Source organism: Geotrypetes seraphini, chromosome 3 (genome assembly GCF_902459505.1).
Source record: "Geotrypetes seraphini chromosome 3, aGeoSer1.1, whole genome shotgun sequence".
In the NCBI taxonomy this organism is placed as follows: domain Eukaryota; kingdom Metazoa; phylum Chordata; class Amphibia; order Gymnophiona; family Dermophiidae; genus Geotrypetes; species Geotrypetes seraphini.
The window spans coordinates 44,390,503-44,412,017 of NC_047086.1; the positions used below are offsets into that span (position 1 = coordinate 44,390,503).

Consider the following 21,515-nt stretch of genomic DNA (forward strand, 5'->3'; position numbering starts at 1 on the left):
GTCATGCATTTGGGCTGCAAAAACCAAGGGAACGGTACAGTTTAGGGGGTGAAGAACTTATGTGCACGACAGAAGAGCGGGACTTGGGTGTGATTGTATGTAATGATTTTAAGATAGCCAAACAGGTTGAAAAGGTGACAGCGAAAGCTAGAAGGATGCTAGGTTGCATAGGGAGAGGTATGGCCAGTAGGAAAAAGGAAGTATTGATGCCCCTGTATAAGACTTTGGTGAGACCTCATTTAGAATATTGTGTACAATTCTGGAGGTCGCACCTTCAAAAAGATATAAAAAGGATGGAGTTGGTCCAGAGGAAGGCTACTAAAATGGTGTGTGGTCTTCATCATAAGGTGTATGGGGATAGACTTAACGATCTCAATCTGTATACTTTGGAGGAAAGGCGAGAGAGGGGAGATATGATAGAGATGTTTAAATAACCTATGTAATGTAAATGCGCGTGAGTCGAGTCTCTTTCATCCATCACATTGATTAGCAAATCTATTCTATCTACTTTAGTTTCACCTTTGTTACAATTATCCAAACATAGCTTAAGGAACTTTAAATAAATAGCTCTCAATTTTAATTTTTTGTTGGTTTTGAATTTTATAATTTCAATTATAATGTGCTGTGAAAAACATTTACTCCGATTAGTGTGCCAGAGATAAAAAAAAGTTTGAGAGGCACTGCCCTAAACTTTACCATTCCCTCTAGTTTATACAGCCCAAATGCATGATCCTGCATTTTTTAGCATTGAATCTTAGCACCAAATTCCAGACCATTCTTCAAGCTTTAGTAGGTTCTTTCTCATGTTATCTACACCATCAGGGTTGTCCTCCCTAATGCAGATTTTAATATCTTTCGCAAAGAGGCAAACTTTACCAGACAACCCTTTAGCATTACTTTTCAGCATGTTGCTGAAAGCTCCTAGCCTCTCACGCATGGTTGAGAAAAGACTCCCAGTTACAAGGCAATAACTCTTGTCCAGTATGTCTGAACTGAAAGTTATTTTTTCTTGTTTGATTACTGCATTCAAGAAGGATTTGGTTCAAGAGTTCTGAGTCCCTCATAATAATGTTCTACACTCTGGTTTACTGACAGTCAAGCCTAGTATTTGGAACAGCTCTCTGCAAGGACTGTAATATCTTATTTTGAAGGTCAAAGATCAGAATAAAAAATGGGGTTCAGTGATCAAGCAAAGAACAATTGAAGTTCAGCAAAGAATTATAATTTAGAAGACAGCTATGAAAGACATGGCTAAGATGTCCAGATAAAAGGATGTGTCATAAACAGAGAGATATCTTGTTCAGTCTGTAATTTTCAATCATACAGCTGTAAAAGCTGAACAGTGAAGAGGCAAGAAAGAAGACCAAGGAGTTTGAATTATTGTGTTGGAGAAGATTATTACAAGTACAATGGACTGAAAATAGGTCAAATCATTTGATGTTTGTATGAAGGAAAATCAGCATGTTCACTGGAGACACATTTGAATAAACGTAGATTATTTTGGTTAAATTATATGAGAAGATAAGATTTGCTTGAGAAGAGTATTATGCTGCTAAAGGTGAAAGGGCAGTTGCAAGAGGAAGACCAGCAAACAGATGGATTGACCCAGAACAGCAGTGACCAGCATCTTATCAGCAGCAAGCACTTTGCTAAAAACTGAACACTCCATCAAAAAGCTGTCACTCGATGACCCTTAATCAGTCAAACGTATTCCCCCATATTTCCTTTCTTGAGGTCTTTTAGTCTTATTCAGCTCTTGGTACAAGTCTGTAGCCATTTTGGTTGCCCTTCTGTGGATCATCTCTTGTCTCTAACTTTCCTGAGACCATAGAACAATAGACAAGATCTCACAAGCTGTACAAGTAATGCAAAAGTGGGCATAACTTTTTTATTAACTGACAAAGGTCATTCAAATTGTACATGTTGGTAGAGTAACTCTTCCTCTATACAAGTGTTTCAGAATATTTTTCTTCATTGCAGGTGAATAATGGATTCAGAGCGGATGCAATGTGCTGTCATTGAGTTTTTGATGGAGGAGGTGCAGGCTGTCTGACATCCACAGAAAGCTACAGAATATTTACAGAATATTGACAAGAATAATGTGCACAGATGGATGAAGTTTAAAGAAGGAAAAACTAGCATTGAGGATAAATCATGCAATAGGAGACCATCAGCTGCACCCACTGACACGATTCATCAGTTAGTGGATGGGCTGATTCACATGGACAGATGAGTCGCAATCCGTGAGCTTGCTGCACAACTGGACTGTGGTCACAATGCCATACAGAACATGGTGGAAGACTTAGGGTATCGGAAAGTGTGTGCAAAGTGGGTTCCTTGGCAGTTGACACCTGATTTGAGGGAGAGAAAGGTTGAAGTCTGCTCTGACCTGCTGGAAGAATTGGAAGCAAATGAAGGCACATTTTTTTTTCCAGTCTGATGAAAGGGGATGAAATGTGTGCATATTTTTATGATCCAGAAATGAAATCAGTCCAGCGAATGGCATCACACTTCTTCTCCAAGGCCTAAGGAGTTCAAGTGCCAGCAATCAGCACAGAAAGTCATGGTGACTGTGTTTTCTGTAGGGATGACAAGAGCATCATTCTCCTTGAATTTCTGGAATGTGGCCATACCATGACCAGCGAGAGCAGTACATTGAGACAAGAAGCATAGAGAAACCATTAGTAGGAAGAGACCAAATAAGAATCTGGAAACGATCCACATTCACCATGATAATTTATGACCACACACATCTTTGGCAACAAATAAGAGAATCAGCAAATTGGGCTGGTCAGTGGTCCACCATACAGCTTGGATCTGGCACCCTCCGACTTCCACCTGTTCGGTCCAATGAAGGACAGTTTTTAGAAAACACAGTTTAATGGCACAGACAAGGTGAAAGTGGCTGTGAAGAAGTGGGTATGACAATGCACACCTGAATTTTTTCAAAGAGAATTCGAGAGTTGGGTTCATTGATGTCACAAATGCATCACTCGTGATGGAGACTGTTGAGTAGTACCTTTGCGTACAGGAAGAGTTACTCTATCAACATGTGCAATTTGAATGACCTATGTCAGTTAATAAAAAAGTTATACCCGTTTTGCATTACTTTTGGTACATCCCTTGTATACCATATCCAGTGCACTTCCCCCCTCCCTCGCCCCCAAACAAAATCAGACCAATGTATTTGTCACCCAGACAAATAAATTGATCTGATTGTTCTGACAAGACATAACTTTGTGCTATTTACCCTATAATCCAGTGGATTCCAGTAACTGCACTAAGCTCTGTATTAGCAGTGAGTCCATTAATAATTAGCCTACATTTTCTAGACTCCTATTTACTGAAAGTTCTATGAATAAGAGCCACATCTACCTGTCTCCATTCGTCTGGAACCACTCCTAACATAAATGGATTTGTATGTCCCTTTGTATGCAGATATTGTCATTGACCTTTTTCATTGGTCACTATAGACTATTTGCAATTTTTAGATACTGTATTTTCGCTCCATGAGACATACGTTTTTTTCCCCAAAAGTGAGTGGAAATATCTGTGCTTCTTATGGAGTGAATATTGTGTCACATGATGTGCATTGTTCTCCCTAGCTTCTTTTAGCTGGGCGCTCCTCCCAGCTAATTTAGGTGGGCGTTCAACTGTCTGCCATGGAAACTTATACCTTTTTTCGCCTTTTTAAATCTTGGTGGTCCAGCCGGTGTATCATCAGGAGTGAGCTTTCAATGCTTCTGCCCTGTGCTCAGCCCCTCCCTCACTGGATGGCTGCCTGCCTCAGAACTCGCGAGAACTGATGACAGCCATTCAGAGAGCGGCACGGACAGCAAGATCTGAAGTAGCCATCCAACGAAGGAGGGGCTCAGCATGGGGCAGGAGCACGGAAAGCTCGCTCTTGCCAATACACCGTTGGACCACCATATTATAAAAGGTATCCCCGGGGGAGAGGGGGTAAAAATTGTTATTCAGCTGAGATGGATCCCTCCTGTCCCAGCTTACCACTAGACAATCAGAGGAGGGGCAGGGAGGTGGGACAGGGCATAGAAAACTAGAAGAGTGCTTGAACCTTAAAGTCTCTCCTCATTTGTGACAGTGATGATGGTTCTTAATATCACTGTTGACTTTACATGGTTAAAATATTTTTCTGTTATATTTTATTAAATATATTAGTACACCATTTGGTTCAGAATATTTTTTTGTGTGTTTTCCTCTTTTAAACCTAGGTGCGTCTTATAGTGTGAAAAATACAGTACTTTGTTTAGATGTATTAAATTGTGAATGAATGATAACCTACTCAAAATTAATCCTAGGAACACTAAGTTACTTTGGTTAAGGTAAAGGTATACTCAATGACATAGTAAATGGGTTGGGGGGGTGCGATCTGCCCTGGGCATGGTCTTCCTAAGGGTGAGGCGGCACTCCTCTTCTTCGCTGCCCCCCTCTCCTTCTCACTCCTCGCTCCTTTCCTTGCTGCGAGCACCCCTTGCCTTCCCCCCATACCTTTCTACGGCACGAGGTTGCTGCCCGTGTCTGTATCGGCGCTCTCTCTGACATCACTTCCAGGACCCGCATCTAGGAAGTGATGTCAAAGGGCGAGCCGACAACAACGTGGGCTGCATGCTGCTCACTCTGGAAAGGGAAGGGGACGCACAGCAGCTGGGGAGGGGCGCCACAATCCCAGGCGCCGTTCACCTTTACTACTCCATTGGGTGTACTGAGATGTTGATGGATCATTCATACTGCCATGTAAATTTATCATATGATATAAAGATAAGAGAATGATATAAAGTTGCAGTGAGAGTAATCTTACCACTTCTGGAGAAAAACTGCATTACGATAACTTGCACATGAAAGATGAGAACCACCTCTATAGTGCATAGCCTATGTTCAGAACACAGCAATGTGTTAGAACTTATAGTAATTGTAGTGCACCATTTATGAGTGGTAGTAAATTATTCTTCATTGTAGAGATTATAGTACTGTGTTACAAAGATTATATAACATACAAGTAAGGCACCAAAAGATATTTGTATAGTGAATCATTGTAAACTAAAATGAATGTTAAGGTTTCTATTGTCTGAAGTTAGCCTTCTGCCATGCTTGCAGGTAAAAGTGCTACTTTTCTATTTCTGTTAAGGTGATCGTTTCAGGTCTGTGATTGATGATGCATGGTGGTTTGGAACAATTGAAAGCCAAGAACCCCTTCAGTCAGCCTACCCGGACAGTTTATTTCAGTGTTACAATGTTTGGTAAGCATTTGATTTTCAAATTTCATCAAGTAGAATTTAATAATTCATTTTAAAATTTATGCAATTCTGCCCAGTAAAATGTGTAATTGATAGGGCCAGCCTAGTGCCCATCATCTGCTCCTTTAGCCAGCGGAATCAGTGTTCACACCCATGAGGGAAAAGAGGGAAGGAGATATTCACCCTTTGAAAAACAATGACATTTAGCAATTATATTCAGGATTACTTGTACTGGATTACAGAAGTTGCTATGGTTTCTAGTCCCTTATCAAGAACTGTTGGAATGGTGACTATTTTAGATGCACATGTGGTGGTGGCAGTGGCATTATAAAATTGGGGTAATCTTACCACATTGTTGTGAATGAAGGTCTATAGTACTGTATCTTAATAGAGGCTGATTCTGATTGAGTTGTAAGCCCATAGAGGGATGAGGTAACTTCTGAGCTTGATTGGGGTAAGGGAGAGGGGGATTTAGTAGGGACCCAAAAAACAATAAATACAAAGAATGTACAAGAACCCTAACCTCTTGTAATCATTTTGGAAGGAAAGCAAAGATGCAAATGGAAGAAAAAATAGCTGACACGGTAAAACAGGGAGACAACATTTTTTAGATATATTAGGATAGGAAGAAGTGCAAAAGTGGCATTGTGAAACTCAAAGGTGAAGGGGAGGAATATGTAGAAGCTGAAAAAGAAAAGGATGAATTACTTAACAAATATTTCTGTTCTATGTTCACGGCTGAAGCCCCGGGAGCAGGACCAGAGAAGACAAGCGTGAATAGGGATGGAGGAATGGTAGACCCTGATCGATTTTCAGAAGGTTGTGTTCATGAGGTGCTATCTAAAATAAAGGTAGAGAAAGGATTCCAAGATGGCCGTGGTACAGAAGTGCTGAGAGGATCACATCTGAACTGCGCCACTCACAACTTTTTCCTGCTTATTATTGACGACTCGTGTAACCTACCTTCAACGATGCTGAAGAGGAGAGGCAGGAGTGCCACTAGCGCCTCACGGGGCCCCGATGTCTCGACCTTGGCAATATCGAAGAGTGTTTGCAGAGGAATGTTTGCAGTCGCGACGCTGGAAGCCAGCCCGCTGAGGGCGCCTGGGCATGACAAAACCAGCTTCGCTTCTCCTGGGCCAGACACCACACTTAGCCCGATGTGAGAGCCCTACCACTGCAACCCCAAGTTACCAGCTCTCTAGGGGAAGAGGAAACCCCAGAGATGGGGGGAGGAACTCTACCCTGAGGCGTGAAGTTTACCGTCAGAGAGTTTGGAGACTGAGCCCCTGGTCCAGGGTGTCTCTGTAGGAGAAACCGGGGGAGATTCAGCTAACGGAAGTGAAGATAATCAGTTGGAACAAAGTCAAGAATCAGCTTCTACATACGGTGAGCATTTCTATACTCAGCAAAAGCTTTTAATTTTGGATAAACCAGCACAAGTGACTCTGGAGTCATTATGGGACTTAATTATAAACTTTACAAAGACTATCAGTCCCAATTTCCAATATGTTGAAGCAAAATTGATTCAACATACTAAAGAGCTTAAGGTGTTAAAAGAGGATCTGACAGTTTCAAAATCCTCAGTTCAAAAACTTGACCAGGACTTATCATTAACTAAACAAGTACAACAGTCCCTTGTTAAGGATCAAGTGAATCTTAGGAAGAAGTTAGAAACACTTGAGAACAATGCAAGGAATAATAATTTGAGATTAATTAATTTTCCAAGATTAACGATGGTAACTCCTAGGGAGATACTTAGGAGGTACCTGATGGAAATCCTACGAATTCCAGAGGAAACATTGTCACCTTTTTCCCAAGTGTACTATTTGCCTAACAAAGGAGGGAATCAACTACATGCTAAAATAACTGATCAAGCACCATTAAATGTATCGGAAATTTTGGAAACATCAGACAGAGATATTGCTATGCCATCTACGATGATATTAACAGTAGCTCTTTCAATTGATAAAATGTGGTTATTGAGGCTTTTCTTCAAAAACCAACAGAAAGAATTTCTTGGATGTAAAATTCTAATGTTTCCTGATCTTTCAAGGGAAACTCAAAAGCGTTGTAGAGAATGTTTTCTCCTGAGACCAGGAGTCACTTCACTGGGGGCAACATTTTATCTGAGACATTCTTGCAAGTATATTATTTGCCACCATTCAGTCAAATGTGTTTTCTTTGAACACCAACAATTAAGTGCTTTTTTGGCAATGTCCCGGCTAGATGAAAGAAAATCAAGTCCTCAATAGTTATAGAAGATGCTCCTACATTAGCACTATGTGTAGTTTATCTTGCTATATTGTAGTATTTTTTTTCTTTTATTTTTCTTCTGTGTGTAATCATAGTAGATGATGGCAGATAAAGACCCGAATGGTCCATCCAGTCTGCCCAACCTGATTCAATTTAAATGTTTTTTTTTTTTTTCTTCTTCTTAGCTATTTCTGGGCAAGAATCCAAAGCTTTACCCGGTACTGTGCTTGGGTTCCAACTGCCGAAATCTCTCTTAAGACTTACTCTAGCCCATCTACACCCTCCCAGCCATTGAAGCCCTCTCCAGCCCATCCTCCACCAAATGGCCATACACAGACACAGACCGTGCAAGTCTGCCCAGTACTGGCCTAGTTCAATATTTAATATTATTTTCTGATTCTAAATCTTCTATGTTCATCCCACACTTCTTTGAACTCAGTCACAGTTTTACTCTCCACCACCTCTCTTGGGAGCGCATTCCAGGCATCCACTACCCTCTCTGTAAAGTAGAATTTCCTAACATTGCCCCTGAATCTACCACCCCTCAACCTCAAATTATGTCCTCTGGTTTTACCATATTCCTTTCTCTGGAAAATATTTTGTTCTACGTTAATACCCTTCAAGTATTTGAACGTCTGAATCATATCTCCCCTGTCTCTCCTTTCCTCTAGGGTATACATATTCAGGGCTTCCAGTCTCTCCTCATACGTCTTCTGTCGCAAGCCTCCTATCATTTTCGTCACCCTCCTCTGGACCGCCTCAAGTCTTCTTACGTCTTTCGCCAGATACGGTCTCCAAAACTGAACACAATACTCCAAGTGGGGCCTCACCAATGACCTGTACAGGGGCATCAACACCTTCTTCCTTCTACTGACTGCGCCTCTCTTTATACAGCCCAGCATCCTTCTGGCAGCAGCCACTGCCTTGTCACACTGTTTTTTCGCCTTTAGATCTTCGGACACTATAACCCCAAGGTCCCTCTCCCCGTCCGTGCATATCAGTTTCTCTCCTCCCAGCATATGGTTCCTTCCTATTATTAATCCCCAAATGCATTTCTTTGCATTGAATTTTAGTTGCCAGGCATTAGACCATTCCTCTAACTTTTGCAGATCCTTTTTCATATTTTCCACTCCCTCTTCGGTGTCTACTCTGTTACAAATCTTGGTATCATCTGCAAAAAGGCACACTTTTCCTTCTAACCCTTCAGCAATGTCACTCACAAACATATTGAACAAGATTGGCCCCAGCACTGAACCCTGAGGGACTCCACTAGTCACCTTTCCTACCTTCGAGTGAATTCCATTAACCACAACCCTCTGGCGTCTATCCGACAGCCAGTTTCTGACCCAGTTCACCACTTTGGGTCCTAACTTCAGCCCTTCAAGTTTGTTCAACAGCCTACTATGAGGAACTGTATCAAAGGCTTTGCTGAAATCCAAGTAAATTACATCTAGCATATGTCCTCGATCCAGCTCTCTTGAGTGAGTGACTTACTCAAATTTTTTTAGTTTTTAATTTTTCTTTGTAAATTGTATTAAGTATGATTTACACTTTATGAAGTTGTACTCGGACTATTTCACTTTCTGTACAAGTGTTTGTTTACTTGATATGTAATAATGAAAACTAATAAATAAATTAAAAAAAAAAAAATAAAGGTAGACAAAGCGATGGGACCGGATGATGTACATCCAAGGGTGCTGAAGGAGTTTAGGGAAATTCGGTGGCTCCGCTGACTGACCTATTCAATGAGTCGGGAGTAATACTGGAGGACTGGAGAAGGGCGGATGTGGTCTCTCTCCTCAAAAGTGGAAGTAAGGAAGAAGTAGGGAATTACAGGCCGATAAATCTGACTTCTGCAGTAAGTAAATTAATGAAAACACTTTTAAAACAGAGTATGGTAAAGTATCTGGAATCCTGTGGATTACAGGACTGGAGGCAACATGGATTCACTAGAGGTAGATCTTGTCAGACAAATCTGATCAATTTCTTTGACTGGATGACCAGAGAATTAGCTAGAGGATGTGCGCTAGATGTGGTATATTTAGATTTTAGCAAAGCCTTTGACAGTGTTCCACACAGACTTCTAATAAATAAACTGAGTGCCCTTAGGATGGGTCCCAAAGTGACAGGCTGGGTCAGGAACTGGTTGAGTGGAAGGCGACAGAGGGTAGTGATCAATGGAGATCGCTCTGAGGAAAGGGATGTTACCAGTGGTATAAGGTTCTGTTCTTGGGCCTTTTCTTTTTAACATTTTTATAAACGATACTGTTGAAGGGTTGTCGGGTAAGATTTGCCTCTGCGGATGACACCAAAATCTGCAATAGAGTAGACACCCCGAATGATGTAAATCAGTGATCCCCCAACCCTGTCCTGGAGGACCACTAGCCAGTCAGGTTTTCGAGACAGCCTTAATGAATATGCTTGGGGCAGATCTGCACTCCTATCGTCTTCATTATATGCAAATCTCTTTCATGCATATTCATTAGTGCTATCTCGAAAACCTGACTGGTTGGTGGTCCTCCAGGAAAAGGTTGGGAACCACTGGTGTAAATAACACGAAGAAAGACCTGGCAAAGCTTGAAGAATGGTCTGAGATTTGGCAGCTAAAATTTAATGCTAAGAAATGCAAGGTCATGCATTTGGGCTTCAAAAACCCAAAGGAATGGTACAGTTTAGGGTAGGGGGTGTCAAACTCAATCACATAAAGGGCCGAAATCTAAAACATAGGCTAAGTCGTGTGCCAAATTTTTTATTAAGATACTTAGGGGTCCTTTTATTAAGGTATGCTAACCGATTTAGCGTGCGCTAAATGTGCACCTTCATAAAAGGACTCCTAAGTCTTAGTAGAAGTATAGGGTTACAATCTCTCCAACCTCATGCCAGCTTTGTGATGTAAACAAAATAAATAAAAAAGACTTCCTCTCTTTTAGGTTCTAGTTCACGCTTGCTGTCTTAACACCAGCTCTGGCAGGATGCACATTTCAAATCTAACATATTGTAATTACAAAACAGAAAATAAAATTATTTTTTCTACCTTTTGTTTGGTCATTATTCAGATCATGTTGGTCCCATGCTCTGGTTGTCTTCTGGTAACTTGCTTGCCAGGGTATCCTCCTTTCTTCTTCCCTCCTGTTTCCCTACCCTCCCTCGGAAGTCTGGCATCTTTCTTTTTGGCCTGAGATTTGGCCCTCTGTTCCTTCCCTCCCTGCTTCCCAGTCTCACATTAAAGCAACCTGCAGAGGATTACCGGTTGGCTGTAGCAATTCTAGCAGGCTGCTGTTGGCCTCCGTAGCACATTCCCTCTGCCGCAGTCCCGCCCCTCTGACATAAGGTGACAGCGAAAGCTAGAAGGATGCTAGGGTGCATAAGGAGAGGTATGGCCAGTAGGGAAAAGGAGGTATTGATGCCCCTTTATAAGACTTTGGTGAGAACTCATTTAGAATATTGTATACAATTCTGGAGGCCACACCTTCAAAAAGATATAAAACGGATGGAGTTGGTCCAGAGGAAGTCTACTAAAATGGTGCGTGGTCTTCGTCATAAGGTGTATGGGGACAGACTTAAAGATCTCAATCAGTATACTTTGGAGGAAAGGTGGGAGAGAGGGATATGTTAGAGATGTTTAAATACCTACGTGATGTAAATGCATATGAGCTGAATCTCCTTCATTTGAAAGGAAGCTCTGGAATGAGAGGGTATAAAATGAAGTTAAGAGGTGATAGGCTCCGGAGTAATCTAAGGAAATATGTTTTTTTACAGAAAGGGTGGTAGATGCGTGGAACAGTCTCCGGAAGAGGTGGTGGAGACAGAGACTGTGTCTGAATTCAAGAAAGCTTGGGATAGGCACGTGGGATCTCTTAGAGAGAGGCAAGAGATGAGGGTTGTGGATGGGCAGACTGGATAGGCCATTTGGCATTTATCTGCCATCATATATCTATGTTACTTGTATAATAATCTGCTCTTATGACCTGACATAGACAATCTAAAATGTAAAAATGATGATGCATTTTCTTTAAAGTTGTTTCTTCTTTTTTTTTTTTTTAAGCTGGGATAATGGTGATACTGAGAAGATGAGTCCTTGGGATATGGAAGTTATACCTAATGACGGTACGTGCAAATATGCTTTATAAGTGTATTGCTTTCAAATCTGTAGAATATGTCACAGACTGATCCCTCTAGGTTAATCTCTAGATCAAGAATTCAGTAATACTTCCATTTTCATAGATAAGAAAGGAGGCTGGTATACTATTCTGAGCTATATTATGAAAATTAAAAAAATGTTTCACAATGGGCTTTTCATTAACAACTACCATTATATAGCGCCCAGCAATATTTAATCCAAAGTGAATTTATAAACAATATCATTACCTGGAAACGGCTATTCCAGTGCAATAGGTGAGACATTCTAGACCAGGGGTGCCCACACTTTTTTGACTTGCGAGCTACTTTTAAAATGACCAAGTCAAAATGATCTACCAACAATAAAATTTTTAAAAAAACACAAAGCACACTGTATTCAGAGAAAATGTTAATTATAATTTGTATTTGGGTTTTTTTTTTTTTCCAAAAAGGTCAACGCAGATGACATTAAAATATGCAATGTCACATCAGTAACAACTATACAAAAATAGACAAATATACCCCTTCCCCTTTTACTAAACCGCGATAGCGTTTTTTAGCGCACGCAAGGAGCTACACTGAATGCCCAGCGCTGATCTTGACGCTCCCGGCGCTAAAATCCACTATTGCGGTTTAGTAAAAGGGGACCATAGTGTAAAATATAGGCAGCAAATATAAATTCTCAAAACAGACACATTTTAATCACTAAATTGAAAATAAATCATTTTTCCTACCTTTGTTTGGTGATTTCATGAGTCTCTGGTTGCACTTTTCTGACTGTGCATCCTTTCTTTCATTTCTTTCTTTTTGTCTTTCTTTCTCTCTCCCTGCCCCCCCTTCTTTCTTTCTGTCTTTCTTTCTCTCTCCCTGCCCCCTTTCTTTCTCTCTCCCTGCCCCCTTTCTTTCTCTCTCCCTGCCCCCTTTCTTTCTGTCTGTCTTTCTTTTCTCTCCCTGCCCCCTTTCTTTCTTTCTCTCTCCCTGCCCCCTTTCTTTCTGTCTGTCTGTCTTTTTCTCTCCCTGCCTCCTTTCTTTCTTTCTGTCTGTCTATCTATCTTTCTGTCTGTCTCCCTGCATCCCAAGTCACCACTGCTGATTTCTCCCTGCTTCCCCGATGCTGCAATAGCCTGGCCCATGCAGCCACTGCACAAGCACCGGGGCCACAAGCCTTCCCCAACATAAATTCTGATGTCGGAGAGGAAGTTCCAGGCCAGCCAGGCAGCCCCACCTTGACCTGGCCGCAACACAAAACAAGATGGTTCCTCACTTCTTCAGTTGCAGATCCGGCTCGGAAGCGAGAGACTTGATGCTCTTGGGCAACTGTGACCTTCAAAGGTTCTTCTGTCCATTTATCCGCCTTGGTCACTGTTCGGCTGGGTCCTTTGGAGGTTTGTACCTCATCCTGGCCACATTATTCTGGTGGCACCTGATTTGCATGAAAGGTTGGGGTGCGCGGATCTGATATGACTGTGGGTGACATACAGTCTGTGCCTGAGTGTCTTTTCTGACCTTCTCACCCAGGCCCGGTTGCCATGAAGGATCTTAGTCATTTTGCTCATATGGTTTAGCTGCTTGAGCGTGCAAATTTTTTTTAAAAAAATCAAGGCTATTTGGAGTTTTTCATGGCTAAAACTTCTTTGGTCTACTAAGTCGTCCTGGGTGTTGGCTTATGCTACTGCGTAGAAGACCTTTAGGGCGCTGGAATGCCCAAGATCAGGTGGACCCTTATTCGACTCAGGTGTTGCGGATCCTTACTGTCTCTAAGCAGGTCTGGATAAAGGCTTCACGTTGGTGTCTCTGCGGATCTTGGTGGCCGGTCTCTCTGGTTCTAGATCCCAGGATTGCAAGTTCTCTTTGGAGTTGCATCCGGCTGTTATTTGGTTTTGCAAAAATATCTTCGGGTCTGGCTGCTCGTTAAGAATCTGTTATTATAATAAATTTAAGGATGTGTGGGGACCTTTATTAAATTATAGTAATGAATAAGTTACACTTTTCCCAATCTTAATATACATGTGGATTTGGGGGGGGGGAGATTTCTTGTTTTTCCATTAAGAATATATAGATGATTGTCGTAAGATATTATTTTTATGTGGTATATATTAGTTGTATATGAATTTGGGAGGGGGTGGGGGTTAAATCTTCTTGGTGTATGATATTGAAAATTTTTCAAGTTATGTTGTATTATATTTGGTTGGTATTTACTGTACACTTGATGTAAGTTTAAAAATGAATAAAGAAATTATTTAAAAAAAAAGAATTTGTTCCCAATCTGGGTTCTTAATGTGGTGCTGTCTGGCTTTGCTAGGGCTCCTTTTGAACTGCTGAGAGATGCTTCTTTCGGGGATTTCACACTCCAGTCTATTTTTTCTGGTCACTGTCTCTTGGGACCATAGAGTTCCCGAATGGCAGGTGTTGTCGTGTTTACATCCTTTGCTCAGAGATGAAAGTTCCTTCCTTTTTTGTCCCTGTATCACTCCATGGTGCAACCTCATCTGGAGTATTGCGTTCAATGCTGGTCTCAAGAAAGATAAAGTGGCACTAGAAAAGGTTCAAAGAAGAGTGACCAAGATGATAAAGGGGATGGAACTCCTCTCGTATGAGGAATGACTAAAACAGTTAGGGCTCTTCAGCTTGGAAAAGAGACGGCTGAGGGGAGATATGATTGAAGTCTACAAAATCCTGAGTGGAGTAGAATGGGTACAAGTGGATCGATTTTTTCACTTCATCAAAAATTACAAAGACTAGGGGACATTCGTTGAAGTTACATGGAAATACTTTTAAAACCAATAGGAGGAAATATTTTTTCACTCAGAGAATAGTTAAGCTCTGGAACGCATTGCCAGAGGTTATGGTAAGAGCGGATGGCATAGCTGGTTTTAAGAAAGGTTTGGACAAGTTCCTGGAGGAAAAGTCCATAGTCTGTTATTGAGAAAGACATGGGGGAAGCTACTGCTTGCTCTGTATCGGTAGTATGGAATATTGCTACTACTTGGGTTTTGGCCAGGTATTAGTGACCTGGATTGGCCACCTTGAGAACGGGCTACTGGGCTTGATGGACCATTGGTCAGACCTAGTAAGGCTAGTCTTATGTTCTTAGGTGGTTTCGGCTTTCCATGTCTATCTGGAAGTGTTTCCTGGTGGTTCAGCTGACGGATTCTAATCTCAGGATCGTCTGCTAAAGAACTTGGACATGTGCAGGGTGCTTCTGCATTATTGGCAAGTCTTACCAGGTTAAGTACATAGTCTCCTTTTCTGATCTTTCTGGATCCAAACTATAGCCTTGCTTTTGAACAATAAATTTAAAAGTTTACACATCTTAATCTATAGTGCTTTCTCTAATATTCTTGTTTCCGTTTGTTAACTGCTGCTCTTGGCGTTTTCTTTACATTTCACAAACTTCAGCCTCAGTGTGAATCTAAACAGGAGATTATTTCTCCTGGGCCTTGATCAGTAATATTCCCAGCCCACATACAACAATTTGGCATAACTTATAACCATAATATATTTCAAACTGTTTGTGCTTACCTGTACCCACTTGTCTGGCTGATCCCCAGCACAGGCTTGCTTCCTTAGATATTTAAAGTACTAAATGAATGCTTTACTATCGCTGCTAATCAGAGTTTCTCACTAAGTAAATGTATTGCTAGAGAATGACACGGGGACTGTTTCTTGTGAATAGCCACGGCTAACTCGCAGGAAAAGGGGAAGTAATCAGCCATTTTCCGCAGGTTTGGGAACAAGGCTTTTCACTGCCCCACGGAACAGTGAATTCTCTTGTCACTATATTGAAGGATCTGCTGTGAGTTGCCTCCTTCCCCACCCAGTCAGCACTTTCCTAATGATTTCGGTCCAATAGCCCCCCTTGCGAGTCCAGCAGCCCCCCTCCCTCTCGCAGGTCCAACAGCCCCCCTCCATCACACCCTCGCTCTCGATCATGGGTCAAAACCGGCAAAAAAACAAAACCTACGATTCCCCTGGGTCGGACTCTTTGCGCCTCCCAGGGTGGGCTTACCAGCCTCTCAGAAGCTTCATGGGCGAAGAGGCAGGCAACATTGGAGAATGGAACTGTTCTCTAAGACGAGGGGGGCGGTTACTATAATTCCCATTATAAACCGGGTCATGACTTGGAATTAAGTAGCTCTTATTGGCTCATATCTCTCCTGAATGTGGATGTTAAAATTTATGCTAAAATTTTGGCCACCAGAGTGATCGATGTTGTTCTGCATCTGATAGACCTTCATCAGGTGGGTTTTTGTCAAGGTACGCAGTGCGGTGGTGCATGAAGCGTTGGCGTAATACAGTGGCCCAATTGTTTTACAGGACCTGTTGTTTTACAAATAGGGAGAGCACATATCGCACCAGTTATCTCTCCTTCATTCAAAGGGGCATTAAGCAAATCTAATTCCTCTGATGTAACCGTAGAAAGCTGTAACCCTGCAAAGAATTTATCATCTACTTTAAAAGCAGCAGTGGTATCCTTATATTGTGTTTTATAAAAGCTGGTTAATAATTGGTTAATCAGTTTTATTTACCAAAGACTGCTCGGCAGGATCCCGCAACAGTGGAATAAAACGGGGACCAGTTAAAGCTCGAACCAACCTTGCCAGACACATTCCCATACCATGCTTAAAAATTTGTGTCTCCCATGTCTCTTCGTATTCAAAGTGTGTTGATGTATTAAGGTGTTAAGCACATTTTGTAACTGTATAGATTGCTCCCTATTCTCCTGTGTAAAATTCCTCCATAAGGCTAGCACAACTTCATGTACATGGAATACAGTGGGTCTAAGTTATCTCTTTAAGTGCAAAAAAAAAGTTCTGTCCATATGAGAAGCATATATACAATCATTGGTGCCTAGAGCTTCACAGTTTAATTCTCAATTCCCTCTAGTGAAATTGAGTGGAGAGTAAAGAATGACGTAAGGGAAAATATTGTCCTTGCCCCATCCCCACGAACTCTATCTGTCCTCGCCCCATCCCCGCAAACTCGTGTCTTATCCCATTCGCAGAAGTCTTGAATAGTTATGATTTTATATTGAAATCATTTTATTAAAGTATAAAGATAAACAATATTCTGTACAACTGTCATTTTATAAATCACAAATGCAGAAAAAGGATCAACAAAGCCTGTTCTCCCTCACAATATCCCCTCCACTATAGAGAAAACTGAACACTGCATAGAAAATTCATCCTAACAGAATACCTCAGTCATACACACAGAACACAAATGCCAAATACATGATAGCTGACCAAAAACGATAAACATAATCCCAAGAATTCACACCTTCCATGCAGTACAACACCAAAATATAAAGATCACTTATGCCAGGGATGATGTTAGCTCAAGGAGTGCAATTAGGGCAACTGCTCCCTGGCTAGAGAAAGCCCTAAGCCTGCTGGAAGCTGAAGATGGCATAGGCTAGTAGTGGGCTTTAGGGTCCCCTCCCAATTTCTGCCCTAGGCTTTATCCATGTCTAACCACTGGCAGGATAAACATTTCAGTTCTGATATATTCTAATCACAAAATAGAAAATAAAATTATTTATCCCAGGACAAGCAGGCAGCTATTCTCACATATGGATGATGTCATCCACGGAGCCCGGATGTGGACAGCCTCGCAAGCAGACTTGCTTGTAGAAACGTAGAAGTTATGAGTCTGCCGCACCGCGCATGAGCGAGTGCCTTCCTGCCCAGCACAGGGCGAGTCTCCTCAGTTCTCAGTTTTCCGCGGAGCCGAGAAGTCTGTCTTTGACACTCTTTGCTAAACTTCGTTGCTTCGTGCCTTCTCTTCACCGCGGTTTGTGTTAGCTATTTCGCAAATCGCTGTGTTACTTTCTTTATTTTCTATTTTTAAAAAAAGAGACTTTTATTTTTTCTTCGTCGCTGGTGGGGCAGGTTGCTCGCCCACATCCTGCGGGCTTTGACTTTGCAGCAGTTATCTTCCCTCCTATGTCCCGGCCAGTCACGGGCTTCAAGAAGTGTAGCCAGTGTCAGTGTGCGATTTCCCTCACGGACCCACACCACTAGTGTCTTCGCTGGCTCGGGCCTGACCATAATCCGAAGTCGTGCCCATGCTGTGCTACAACCTCGAGCCCTTAAACGTCATCGGGTTCAAGTGGAAAAGCTGTTCAAGATGGACTCTTCAGCTACACCCTCGGCCTTGGTCTCTGACTTGGTTCAGGCTTCAGCTGGAGTCCCTACTGTTACCAGTACTCCGAACTCAAGCCTCATCAGACCTTCCTCATTCGGATCGTCATTGACCTCGAGTATTGACAAACCTGCCGATTCCAGCAGCATCTGCAGCACTCTACACACGCTGCTTCGTGGCCTTCTACTGCCCTGATTTGCTCTGCCACGTCTCTGATGATGTCATCAGGGACGTGCCAGAGTAAATCAGGGCAGTAGAAGGCCCCGAAGCAGCATGTGCAGAGTGCTGCAGATGCTGCTGGAATCGGCAGGTTTGTCGGGACCATGGAAGGGAAGGGGGGGGGGGGCGGTAAGGGACTAAGGGAGCTGACCAGACTGCAGGAAGGAAAAGGGGGGGGGTAGGGGAAATACTGCTGCTGCACAGGGAAGTGGTGTGGGGGGATGGAAATGGAGGGGGAGGGAATGCTGCTGCTGTGGAGAGACAGATAGAAAGAAAGACAGACAGCGGGAGGAAGAGAGACAGAAAGAAAAGAAGAAAGACCCAGGGGCACAGAGAGACACAGAAAGACAGACAGACAAAGGGGGCCAGGGAGAGAGACAGAAAGAAAGACAGTGGGAGGGAGAGAGAGACAGAAATAAAGACAGACAGACATATATTCTAGCACCCGGGCTAAAATACTCATCTAGCTAATATTCCTTGTGAGGGCAATGACCTCTTTGATGAATCCAAAGAGGCCGCCACCAAGAAATTGCCTGAGCATGAAAAATCTTTTGCTTCAATTGTCAGACCAAAACCAAAGCCTGCGCCTGCAAAGCCTTCTCGACCTCTTCCAACTTTCCAGAGGCATTATCCTCCAAGGGTGGCTCCTTATACTCGAGCACCCACCAAGAAACAACAACAGCAACAGAAACCTCAACCTTCTGCACCTAAGGCTGCTCAGCCTTTTTGATTGTCTCACACAGAGCATAACCTCCATCGTTCTGCCTCTGCCCTCCTTTCCCCCCATAGGAGGTCGTCTCCATCATTTTTACCATTGATGGGAGACCATTACATCCGACCTCTGGCTGTTGTCAATATTTAGGGGAGGATACTCTCTTCATGTCTCTCAGATTCCACCAGAGCTTTTTCCAAGAGAGTATCCTTCCAATCCATCCCAGACCGCCCTTCTTCAGGAAGCTCAAGCTCTGCTTCATCTCCGTGACATCGAGGAAATTCCCTTGGAACAGCAGAGCAGGGGTTTTTATTTCCGTTACTTCCTAGTTCTGCAGAAGTCAGGCCGATATGCCACTCATTTTGGATCTCAGAGATCTCAACAAATATTTAATCAAAGAAAAATTTTGCATGCTGTCCCTGGCATCCCTTTATCCCTTTCTAGATCAAAACAATTGGTTATGTTCTCTGGATCTCAAGGAGGCTTACACTCACATTCCCATTCATCCGACCTCCTGTCAGTACCTCAGATTTCGGGTGGGGAATCTGCATTATCAATACAGAGTTCTACCTTTCGGTCTGGCATCATCTCCCAGAGTGCCAAGTGCCTAGTGGTGGTAGCAGCAGCTCTAAGGAACCATGGTCTTCATGTCTTTCCCCACCTAGACGACTGGGTCATCAAAGATTCCACATCTCAGGGGTTATTTTAGCGACCCAACGAACTACGTAGTTCCTACAAAGCTTGAGATTCAAAATCAACTTTCCCAAATCTCAACTTCAGCCCTCTCAGAATCTACAATTCATCGGAGCTGTTCTGGACATGATCCAACTCGGAGCATTCCTTCCTCAACATCGTCTGGATGCTCTTCTTCAGCTCTATCACAAAGTTTCTTCCCGCTGTTCACTCTGAGCGAGATACATGATGGTACTCTTAGGTCACATGGCCTCCACAAATCACGTGACTTGTTTTGCCAGACTTCACCTCAGAATTCCTCAGTGGATCCTGGCATCTCAGTGGACGCAGGTTTGCGATCCACTCTCTCAACACATTACAGTCACTCCTTCCTTGAGACAGTCTTTCCGCTGGTGGATGCTCTCTTCCAATCTCTCCAGAGGTTTCCTTTTTCAGATGCACCCTCATCAGAAGGTCCTCACGACAGCTTCTTCAACCTACGCATGGGGGCTCACCTCGACGGTCTCCATAGTCAAGGCCATTGGTCCAGCACGGATCATCAATGTCATATCAATCTGTTGGAACATCTTATTCATGACCAAGTAGTCCTCATTCGGACGGACAACCAAGTCGCCATGTATTATGTCAGCAAACAGGGAGGAACAGGATCTCCCTCTCTTTGTCAAGAAGCTCTGAAGGTTTGGGACTGGGCAATCTTCCTCAAAGCTGTCTATATCCAAGGGTCGAAAGACTGTTTGGCAGACAAATTGAGTCGTCTTCTGCAACCTCACGAATGGACACTCAATTCCTCGCCTCTTCATCACATTTTTTTCACAGTGGGGAACTCCTTAGCTAGATCTCTTTGCATCTCCCCACAACCACAAGCTGCCTCAGTTCTGCTTCAGGATATACTCTCCTCATCACCTCGAGGCAGATGCTTTTCTATTGTAATGGACGAATTTCTTCCTGTATGCATTCCCTCTCATTCTCAAGACTCTTGTCAAGCTCAAGACCGATCATGCCACCATGATTCTGATAGCTCCTTACTGGCTGAGGCAACCTTGGTACTCCCTTCTACTTCAACTCAGCAGCAGGGAGCCATACCTTCTACCAGTTTTTCCATCTGTGCTTAAACAGAATCAAGGGTCTTTTCTTCATCCCAACCTGCAGTCTCTATACCTGACAGCTTGGTTTCTTACAACATGGTGCCTCTTCAGTTTTCTCAACCTGTACGAGACATTTTAGAGCCTTCTAGAAAGCCTTCCACTAGAAAATGCTACCACCAAAAATGGACTAGATTTTCTATGTGGTGTATCTCTCATGACAAGGAGCCTCGAACTCCTTGGCTTCTGTTTTGGATTATCTTTTGCACTTGTCTACTTCTGGCCTCAAGTCTACATCAATTTGAGTCCATCGCAGTGCATTTGCTTCTTTTCATCAGCCTATTGAAGGGAAACCCCTCTCTGCTCATCCGGTGGTTTCCAAATTTATGAAAGGACTTTTCAATATCAAACCTCCTCTCAAACTGCCTCCTGTGGTTTGGGATCTCAATGTTCTTCTTGCTCAGTTGATGAAGCCTCCATTTGAACCAGTGTCTACGGCTCATCTGAAGTATCTCATTTGGAAAGTGGTGTTTCTCATTGTCCTCACATCTGCTCAAAGAGTCAGTGAGCTGCAAGCGTTAGTTTTTGATCCTCCTTTCACAGTTTTCCATCATGACAAGGTGGTCCTCTGTACTCATCCTAAATTCTTACCTAAAGTGGTTTCAGAATTTCATCTCAACCAATCTATTGTACTTCCAGTGTTTTTTCCATGACCTCATTCTCATCCTGGAGAATCAGCTCTTCATACTCTGGACTGTAAACGTGCCTTGGCCTTCTACTTGGAATGCACCAAACCACACAGATTTGCTCCTCAACTTTTTGTCTCCTTCGATCCGAAGAAGTTGGGTCATCCAATTTCTAAGCGTATCATCTCCAACTGGATGGCTGTTTGTATCACTTTCTGCTATGCCCAGGCTGTTCTGCATCTACAGAGTCGAGTCACAGCTCACAAAGTCAGAGCCAAGGCAGCTTCAGTAGCTTTCCTCAGATCCTCTCCTATTGAGGAAATTTGCAAAGCTGCTACCTGGTCCTCGG

The 21,515-nt window shown here is 42.7% G+C and overlaps 1 protein-coding gene across 6 annotated transcripts in view; it reads left to right on the forward strand.

Moving 5' to 3' along the window:
• Positions 1–21,515, forward strand: part of PHIP (pleckstrin homology domain interacting protein) — a 603,903-nt gene that overhangs the window by 442,635 nt on the left and 139,753 nt on the right. For 3 of the 6 annotated variants that reach the window (XM_033937022.1, XM_033937020.1, XM_033937021.1), the window contains exons 27-28: positions 5,147–5,258; positions 11,557–11,618. In XM_033937022.1, coding sequence (XP_033792913.1) covers positions 5,147–5,258; positions 11,557–11,618 — 174 coding nt within the window. Of the gene's footprint in view, positions 1–1,980; positions 3,510–5,146; positions 5,259–11,556; positions 11,619–21,515 lie in introns of those variants that run through there. The other 3 variants (XR_004538753.1, XM_033937024.1, XM_033937023.1) reach the window with 3 other exon arrangements.